Below are 10,400 nucleotides of genomic sequence, written 5' to 3'. Positions count from 1 at the left end.
ATAATATTCTAGATAATAATTAATTATATCCTATAAGAATACCTAGATATATTTATTATAGTTTATCTTAATAATATCCTAATCTTCTTAAAGACGCTAAAAGACTATAAGAAGTATATAAATTAAGTGCTATAAAAACTCCAAGAAGCCAAACTCCTAGTAGAACTAGAAAAGAGTAAATTCTATACCTAAGAAGTTAAATTCCTAGGCTTTATAATAGCCCCTAGAATCCTTAAAATATTAAAAGATAAAATTATAGTAGTATAAGACTAGTTAATACCCTAGAACGTTAAGGATATATAATCCTTTATTAAATATATAAACTACTACTAATAATTTCTAGAAGGATATTTAGATAAAAATAACCCTCTTATAAGACTCTTAAAGAAAAACGTCCCCTAGCAATAGGAAGATAAATAAGAATAAGCCTTTAATAAAATTAAATAATAGATTATATTAAAACCTATACTTATTATACCTAATCCTAAGAAACTATTTAAAGTTAAGACTAACTCCTCAAACTATACTATAGGAGGATAGCTAGGCTAATAAGATAATAAAGGATAGCTACACCTATACGCCTTTTTCTTATATAAGCTATATAGCTTAAAACTTAACTACTAAATTTATAATAAGGAACTTATAGTAATTATTAAAGCATTTAAGAAATAGAGACCTTAACTATTAGGAATAAAGTATAAAGTTAAAGTCTATACTAATTATAAGAACCTTACCTACTTTATAATATTAAAGGAACTTAATAAATAATAGATTAAATAGTCTAAATTCCTCTCTAAATTTAATTTTAAGATTATCTACTAAAAAGGTAAGGAAAATAGAAGAGTAGACGCTCTTAGTAGAAGACTAGACTATAAAGTCTAGGTACCTAAGGAAACCTAGGTAATCCTTAAAAAAGATAAGGAAGGAGACCTTATGCTAATAGCTAGACTCTTAATAATAGCTAGAAGAGATAATACTAGTATAACTAGAAGGATATCTCCTAAAGCCATTAGGGAAATATACTCTACTCCTATATATAGCTACTAAGGCGTAACTAAGATATAGAAATATATTAGATAATACTATAATAAAATAGCTATATAATAAGAAGTATCTTTAGTAATTAGGGACTATAAGGTTTATATAAAAAGTAAACCTAATTAATATTAGCCTTATAGTAAGATATAGCTACTCCTAATATTATAAACTATATAGGAATCTATCTTATTAGACTTTATTACTAAGTTACCTAAGTCCTAAGAACTAATAACTAAGGTCTACTATAATAATATCCTAGTTATTATTAATAGACTTATAAAGTATTTATACTTTATCCTATATATAGAGTTTAATACTATAGAAGACCTTACCTATAAGTTTCTATAGATAATTATTAGCTAATATAGAACGCTAAAGGAAATTATATCTAATAGAGATAAGTTATTTACTTCTAAGTTTTAGAGATCCCTAATCTTATAGCTTAGATCTAATTATAAAATATCTACTACTTTTTATCTATAAACTAATAGCTAGATAGAATAAATTAATTAGATTATAGAAACCTATCTATACTACTATATTAACTACTAGTAAGATAACTAAGTATAATTACTACCTATAGCCTAGTTTACCTATAATAGCGCAATAAGAGAAAGTATAAAAGAATCCCTTTTCTATCTAAACTATAGATTTAACCTAATAGTCTATAGAGAACTATAATAAGGCCTAGTAGCTCTAAAAGCTATAGTAGATATTAATAAACTTAAGGAAATCTAATAAGAACTCCTAAAAGAACTTAAATTTATATATAAATAGATATATAAATATACTAATACCTTAAGAGTTAAGGGACTAACTCTATAAGAGGGGGATAATATATACCTTCTCTATAGAAATATTAAGATAAAATAACTAAGTAATAAGTTAGACTTTAAGAAACTTAGACCCTTTAAGATTATAAAGAAGGTATCTAACGTTAACTTTAAACTTATACTACTAGATACTATAAAGTATTATTTAGTCTTTTATATCTTACTTCTTAAAAAAGTACTAGTAGGTTTATATATAGAAGACTATATTATTATAGAACTATTAGAACTAGAATATAAAGTTAAATAGATTATTAACTACTATATAATAAATATAAATATAGAATATCTTATTAAGTTAAAAGGATATAGATATAAAGATAACTTATAGGAACTAGTTAAGAACCTTTAGCACTCTTAAGTACTGCTTTAGGACTACTATTAAAACTAACTATCTTAGAAAGCTTAACCCCTATAAATACTATACTCTAGTTAACTATATCTATATAACTATTAGCCTAAACCTTAGCAGCTAAAGAAGACTTAGACTCCTCTAAGGACTCCCTTATAGCGACTAACTACTTAGACGCTACTATATCGCCTTTCTTAAAGATTAACTGCTTCTCTTTCTAATAACGCTTAAGTTAACCTAAAGACTCTAATATCTTAAGCTGCGCCTTCTATAATATAGCTACCTTTTTATAAAATACCTCTTCCTTAGCCCTCTTAGCTAACTTAAGACGTTAAGATTCTTTAAGGAAATAGCTTACTAAAAAAAATACCTTAAAATTAATAAATAAATAAGAGGGTGAGAAATAAATACCTATAAGTATTAACTACTACCCTAATTATATTATAAGAGCAACCTTAATAAGTATATTTGCTATACTTAGAATACTTCTTTATTATCTTATAAATATAGCTATTTACCTAATAATAAGAATATAGTATAACCTTAAAACTATCTTAGAAAATCTCCTAAGACTAAAGCTAATAATAAATAGTAGAAGAAGCCTTTACTACCTAATTAGAATTTTACTTTTAAATATAACTTAATATAGTATTAGCACTATAAGAATAAAGGAAGTAAGATTAATAACTCCCTAACCTAAGAGATACTACCTACTTATATAGGTCTAAGGGACTAGACCTTTAGAGAGGAGACCTAATATTATAACCTATTAGGTATAACTAATAAAGAACGCCCTATTAAGATACTAAGTAGTTATAATAATACTTTTATATATAGGATTATAGGAATAGGGAGGACTCCTTAAAACGGAAGAACTATAGATAACTTATATAACTAGGGAAGTATAAGCACTAATAAGATAAGATATAAGCTACTTATAGTGTGGACTATAAGCGCTCACCTTAAGTAACTACTAAGTAATTACCTAATATATAATTAAGGTAAGAAGCTAGGAGGATAGGACTTATATATAGGATAGACTTAAGTCTACTTAAGAATAGACTTCTATAGCTCTTTAGTAATTAACTTATAATTCTCACTTAAGACTTTTAGCTATACCTAAATAATAATTACTCTATAAATCTTATTAAGGACTTAACTAATTACTAAGCCCTTTAAAGACCTATAATTACTTAATTAGACCTATAGAATAATAAATAACTATTACTATTATTATTACCTAACTTACTATTAATATAAACCCTACTATTAGTTAGCTAGCTGTAATAGCAATATAATATAGCTACCCTTATAATCTAGTTATAGATATCTTACTATACTTAATAAGTATATATTTAATATTTAATATTCTAAAAGAATATAACTCTATCTTAATAAGCTTTATAATATATATAGTAATATATAAATAGCTTTACTCTTAAGGTTAAAGGGGGTAAGACCTTAATAAGGGATATTAATCTATAAGAGATTATCCCTTTTACTATTAAGATTATATTATAACTTTTATCCTTTTATTCCCTCTTTTATTTACTTAAAATATCTTCCTCTTATATCTCTAGCTTTATATTAACTAATATTAATATCCTTATTAATATAATTATAAACCCTAATTATTATCTTTAACCCCTTAATAATATTAAGAATAACTATTCCTCTTACTTAAAGTATATTAAAAAGACTAACTTATAGCTTAGGCAGTATTTAGGATAGAGAATAAGCTACTAATAATGCTCTATATATTATAATATAATAAGCTATATAATAACTCTAAGCTTAATCTATTTAATACCCTAGTAATAGTGAGATAATATATAGAGGTACTAGTTAGGATCTAGATATATTAGATATAAGCTTAGTAGTTTTAGGTATAGTAGGTATAATTAAGCTTAAATTAATCCTTATTATTAAATAATAGCGCTAATATAGGAAAGGTAATATATAAAGCTGCTAGCAGGACCCCTAGAAATTTCTCGGGAGAAAAGTCAATTGGGCCGCGACTGGTCCCTATTGGCCAATACTTTACGTATCCTCATTGGCTCATATGATGATGTAAGATCACCCACGGGAGGGAGCCAATGAGTGGCTTAGCTGGGCCGGTTGATGTTTCAATCGGCGGGTCTAGAATCCACCTGGAAAACGGGCTAGCGCGTGTTTTGATGCCCCTTGCCCTGAAGCTGACATTTCCTTTCTTGCGCCTGTCACTGTCATCCGGTCGCCTGTCGCTGTCATCGCGCGTCAATTGAGGCATCGTCCCAACTTCTTCCAGCAGCGATCGGACCGACACGCCAATTATCGGTCTGGCCCCATCAGCAGTGACCTGGTCTTGGTAACGGCGATCACCAACGGAGAAGGGCCACGCTATCGCGACTAAGGCCTTCAAAGGCGGCCTCGAGCTGCAACGGCCAGCCACCGTCAATGATCCATTCGATCGACCTCCACGCTAAAGCCTGCAAGGACGCGGGGGTCTCCTGCCGGTTTTAATGAGGCGACTGCCCCCCCGCCAAATTTGCATTGTCTGACGGCATCTGTCAGCTTCTTCCCGGTGACGACTTCGAGCCTGATATCAACCCAGCCTCAGCGCCGTCGCGGTGCCATCATCAGCTCCCGATTCTGTGCGAGAGACATGTTGCGGGAGATCTGCCGCGATGAACATTGTAAGACACCGATTCCGATTGTCCGGTATTGCGGCTTCCGACTAACCGCAAACAGCCGGTCGCTGGCGAAGGTGATGGCCGAGTCGGATCCGCCCGGGATAACTCCACGGGCGGGACCTTGAGCAAACTGCAGCTCGATGGTTCTGACTCGTCGTCATTGATGTCGCTTGTCAGCACTCTCGTTCCTGTCCTTGTCTACGCTGTCGTGTGTGTGCTGGTCTTCTGGATCCTGCGCCGCAAGAGCCACCGCGTTTACTCTCCACGGACCATCCTCAGAAGCCTCTTTTCCCAGTAAGATACCCTGGAATTCATCGGAAAGGCATCATCCGACTGACTGCGTCTCAGTGAACAAAGTATACCCTTGCCGAAGGGCTGGCTCGACTGGGTCAAGCCCTTCTGGAATGAACCCGACACCGTCGTCCTGAATCGCTCGTCTCTGGATGCCTTCCTGTTTCTACGGTATCTGAAGGTTCTTGCCTTAATTTGCTTCGTCGGCTGCTGCATCACATGGCCGACATTGATGTCCATTCACGCCAGTGGGGGCAATGGACTTTCGCAGCTGGACCGCATCACTATTGGTAATATCAAGAACTCGCACATATTTTTCGCACACGCCATCGTTGCCTGGATCTTCTTCGGTGAGTATCGCCGTCACAAACCTCACATCTCGTACTAACACCTGTCAAAGGATTCATCCTCTTTACTATATACCGCGAATGCATATACTACATCAATCTTCGTCATGCCTATCTACTATCGCCATACTATGCCAAGCGGCTTTCCTCTCGTACAGTATTATTCAGCTGCGTACCTCCGAAGTACATGGACGCTGCCCGCCTTCGCAAAGTCTTTGGCGATACTGTCAAGAATGTCTGGATTCCTCGGGACACGAGCGACCTAGAGAGACTCGTCAAGGAACGAGATGAGACTGCCAGACGGCTGGAGAAGGCTGAGATTCGTTTGATCAAGATGGCCAACCAGCGTCGGAACAAGCAGTTGAAGGCTGCTGGTGTGGCAGTCCCTGAGACCGTCTCGAGTCCAACTTCGAGCGGGCGATCCGAACAGTCTGAGGATGCCGAGAAGGGGTACCCGTATCACCTAAATACGGACTTGCCAGATGTCAACGGCTCAGTCGCTGCTCAATGGATCGGAGCCAGCGAGCGTCCATACCACCGACCGTTGGCAAACTTCTTTCGGCGCGTCGACACCATCAAGTGGACTAGGAATCGCATCAAAGCCCTCACGAAACAAATCAACAAGCTTCGCCGAGGCTTCCTCAAAGGTGAAGGCCGTCGCCTGCCTGCCGCCTTCGTCGAGTTCTCCTCTCAAGCCGACGCCGAACGCGCTTGCCAGACACTCACTCACAACCGCCCACTGCACATGTCTCCGCGACATATCGGCATGCGACCAGACGAGATTGTCTGGAGCTCGTTGAGGATGCAATGGTTTGAAAGAATCGTTCGAGGCTTTCTCATGCGGTCCATCATCGCTACCGCCATCATTTTCTGGTCCGTTCCATCTGCTTTCGTCGGTGCAATTTCGAATATCAAGTTTCTTGCCGAGAAGCTCCCTTTTCTGGCGTGGATGGTACATCTTCCGGACCCCGTCACTGGTATCATCAGCGGCCTGTTGCCTGCACTGGCTCTTTCGTTCCTCATGGCCATCGTGCCATGGATTCTAAGGGGTAGGACCACATCCTAACACTGGCCCGAGCTGATGCTAACTCTCACTTAGGATGTGCTCGACTCGCCGGCGTCCCGTCGCTGTCTTTGATTGAGCTTTTCGTTCAGCATGCCTATTTCGCATTCCAGGTCGTCCAAGTCTTCCTCGTCACTACGCTCACTTCGGCTGCCTCGGCAGCTTTCACCCAAGTTCTCAAAGACCCCCTTTCGGCGAAAGATCTGCTGGCCGAGAATCTTCCCAAGGCCTCCAACTTTTACATCTCGTACATCTTAATCCAATGTCTAGCAGTCGGGGCTGCGTCACTGGTTCGCGCCTTTGACATTGTCCGCCACAACATTTTCGCCAAAAGCTTCGACAACCCTCGTGGTCTCTTCAGGATATGGCAGAGAGATCGACCCATTCACTGGGGAGCTGTATACCCCATCTTCACCAATATGGGCGTAATCGGTAGGTGCTATGTCCACGCTCTGGTAGCTCAATCTAACTTGTCCAAGCTATTAGCTATTCTTGCATCGCGCCAGTCGTTCTTGGCTTCGCCACCGTTGGCCTGTATGCCATCTACCTTGTCTACAAGTACAATCTGCTTTACGTCAGCAATGTCTCCATTGACACACGAGGTCTCGTTTACCAGCGGGCTCTAATGCACCTTTTGGTCGGCTTGTACCTTGCCACGATCTGCCTCATCGGCCTGTTCGTCCTGCGCGAGGCATATGCCCCGATGGTATTGATGGTTGCTTTCCTCATCTTCACCGCCTTGGTCCACATCTCCCTGCGCGAGGCTGTGTCCCCGTTGCTGTACAACATTCCCCGAGCATTGGCTCTCGAGATGGAGGAGCTTGACGGCGTACCTACCGTTCTGTATCCTCAAGACGACTTTCTTACCGATGCCGACATCAACATGTCGTACCCCGACTTCATTGATCCAGTAGATGAAAGCGAAGGCCCCGTCCATGAGACCAACGGAACTCGTGGCCTTGAGGGTGCGAGAGGCTTCATGGCTTCTGTCACCGACTGGTCCAGCGGTGCGCTGCTCAAGAAGGCCCAAGACACAGTGACCAATTGGGGCATGGCGGGCCCCCTGAGCTACATCTCCCACTGGATCTCCCCAGATCCGTCCGTCGAGCCGAATTTCCTCCTGCACTGGCTCCATCCGGGCGTGTTCGACGATTTTGCGACCCTTCGTCGCCTGATTCCCAACGACCTACCGGACCCCACGGCAACGTATCCTCCGGATTATGCTCGGCGCGCTTATTGGCCGCCCGAAATGGCGTCGCCGGCCCCAGTCATCTGGATCCCGCGGGACCCGGCCGGCGTCAGCCGTCAAGAAGTGGAGCACTGCCGGAAGGTTGTCGGGTGCACGGATGAGGGCGCCGACCTTAATGATAAATGTCGGATTGAGGTCGATTTGCAGAAGGCACCGTTTTGGGTGCCTCGTGTGTTGTATTGATATTCTGGAAAGCGAGGCGTATGGCGTACACAGCTGGTAGATAGACACTAATGATACATGTATTCTCACCAATAGAGCTCTCCCGAGCGGTTCACAACATTCTGACGGTAAGCATGAATTTTAATCCCTGCATGTCTTGCTCATGTCCACGCCATGCGGGCCCAGATTGCCAGGAGGGTGGCATCATCTCCGACAGCCGCTCGGTCCGGTGTAGGTGCACTGTGTGCGGCTCTGCGGGCTGGAGATCTTCTCAGCTCATCGCGTATTCTCCAACTCGCGCCCCCTTGCGTCTATAAACCAGGCGCTAGTGAAGCCAAGGAAGAAACTTTCTTTTTCTGAGTGTCAGTTAACCTTGGCTCAGCGCCGAACTCAAAGATTTAGGTACAATTGTAACCACAGCACAGCGTTAAGAGTATGTATTGCAATAAATCAAGAAAAACATTTTTCTTTCCAGCTGTGTGGCCATGTGATAGTGTTACCCTTCGAGTGCAAATGTCGTCACCCGTGTTCCCAAGACTGCCGATCTGCCGGGGGACGTCGGTGTGTTCGACGGAGAGATGCTCCGTTACTCGGGAGACACAAATACGGAGTTTCGACAACAACCCAACGACCCAGTATCGTTAGCTCGCAGGTTTTATAAGTATTTACTGAATATATTTTCAAGATATATTAATTGAAATTTAACCACGCCTTGTTAGTATTTTTTACTCATAGATCGCAACGCTTTTTAAATCGTTCCAACGATTTTGCCTCTTTTCTATATTGACTTAAGTAACTGAGCTTAATGAGATAGTACATAGTCTGTTGGTGTCAAATAAAGCATCAGTAATTCTAACCTGTCTTGCTTGCTATATTGTTGAAGAGCATTAGGGGCGAGGGCTTCGAAGTGAGACATTCTCGCCTAGGGCGCAATGCGAGGCAGCATTCTTCAACAACGATCATGAGTAAAGTCACTTTGTGCTTTCTTCAAGCTGCGTCGATGCGTCCACGTCAGCGATGTCGGATGTATCAACTGTTTCAGGCCGTGACAGGTAACACCTAAGAGATTGGCATCAACAAGACTCCCCAGCGGTGCTTCCTCAAAGGACGTGAACTCAGTCCAGCTTCGGCTTGCTTCCAAGGAATGAACCTGGAGACGTCATTGTGAACCATCAGCCGGCATCGGATCTAATACTCACACCCAGGATGCATCTCGTGAAGTCATGCTTATAACCGTAAACTTGAGCGACTCCCCTCCCAGTCCGCGCGGTGGCGTTTCTGTGACAGCTGGTCTTTTTGATTCTGCACCTTCCGTCATTCTCCCTGTCTAAATCCTCGCTTCGCCTTGGAAACGAATGGGTCATCTTTGGCGGCATACAGGGCTAATTTACTCCCTGATGCCCGATGGACGCAATGCCATTGACGATTACCAACTTGTCCCCCTTCCTCGGTGTCCAGTCTCTTTCGACCTCGGAAACCCACAGCTACCGCTGAATTGTCCCGTGACAGTGGATCGCACTGAACGCTCCAAAGTGTTCCCGGCACCTTTACGGAACCTTAAGGATGATGGACAAGTTATCTAAGCAGACTCACAGGCATCAAAAAGGCGCCAGCGCCCCGACATCCTGCTCCCTTCTGAGTCTGCACACCATCTTGAGGAATTCGAAGGTCTGAGACTCCCAGCCCTCCTTTCCCGTCTCATGGGCCCATTCCAAACGAACTCTCGATTGCCAATCGCAGAAGCAAAGTATCAGTACAGTCTCTTTCATACAGTTCTCTCCACGAGGAGGGTCTCGAACATGGTACAGGCGCCATTCCTCCAATTTAGCCTCCCTCCGTACACTCGGCTCAGGGTTGCTAATTATGCTGGCTCTCTGAATAGAATCAACCAGCTGGGTCCTCCAAGTCCAGTAAGGGCAACGGGCAATATGAATACATATTCATTTGGACCTGCGTGAGCTCCTCTACTGCTCTCGCGTTTCAGCACTTGGGTCCGCTAACAGTCCAGCAGTGCTTCTGCGGACAAGGCGGTATGAGCGTGACAATAGAGCGATGCTGCTATTGCAGTAGCCTCCGGTGCTCTCGCTGCATCGTACTTCGAGTGCGAAGAAAATTAGAATCATAAATTCTCGACGTCCATGTTGGGAATGAGAGAAACAAAAGTAACCGGACGCTGGATGGCAGTAACATACCGCAAAGTACCAATTCCTGGCGTTAAGTCACTGGGTGGACCGTGGGTGTCTGTTGGCACATTTTAAGGGAGATCACATGCAAGGTTGGGAACCGGAAGTGTCTACCCAAGTATCAGGAATAGCTCAGTCGCCACAAGATCGAAGATTGAAATTTTGTTCGAGAAAGACTGTCTGACCCGCGCACGTAGATTGACCCACGCACGT

The 10,400-nt window shown here is 41.5% G+C and overlaps 1 protein-coding gene across 1 annotated transcript; it reads left to right on the top strand.

Moving 5' to 3' along the window:
* Window positions 1-5,055: 5,055 nt before the first annotated feature.
* CkaCkLH20_09260 (duf221 domain-containing protein) lies at window positions 5,056-8,025 on the top strand (the record flags this gene model as incomplete). Its single annotated transcript, XM_038891975.1, has 5 exons — window positions 5,056-5,186; window positions 5,241-5,533; window positions 5,584-6,579; window positions 6,630-7,025; window positions 7,073-8,025. 5 exons carry the CDS (start codon window positions 5,056-5,058, stop codon window positions 8,023-8,025), a joined length of 2,769 nt encoding a protein of 922 aa, XP_038742908.1.
* Window positions 8,026-10,400: the final 2,375 nt, after the last annotated feature.

This window comes from Colletotrichum karsti (assembly GCF_011947395.1).
Source record: "Colletotrichum karsti strain CkLH20 chromosome Unknown Scaffold32, whole genome shotgun sequence".
Taxonomy (NCBI): Eukaryota; Fungi; Ascomycota; class Sordariomycetes; order Glomerellales; family Glomerellaceae; genus Colletotrichum; species Colletotrichum karsti.
Note: the sequence above shows the minus strand (reverse complement) of the source record. Positions and strands in the feature narration are given on the sequence as shown.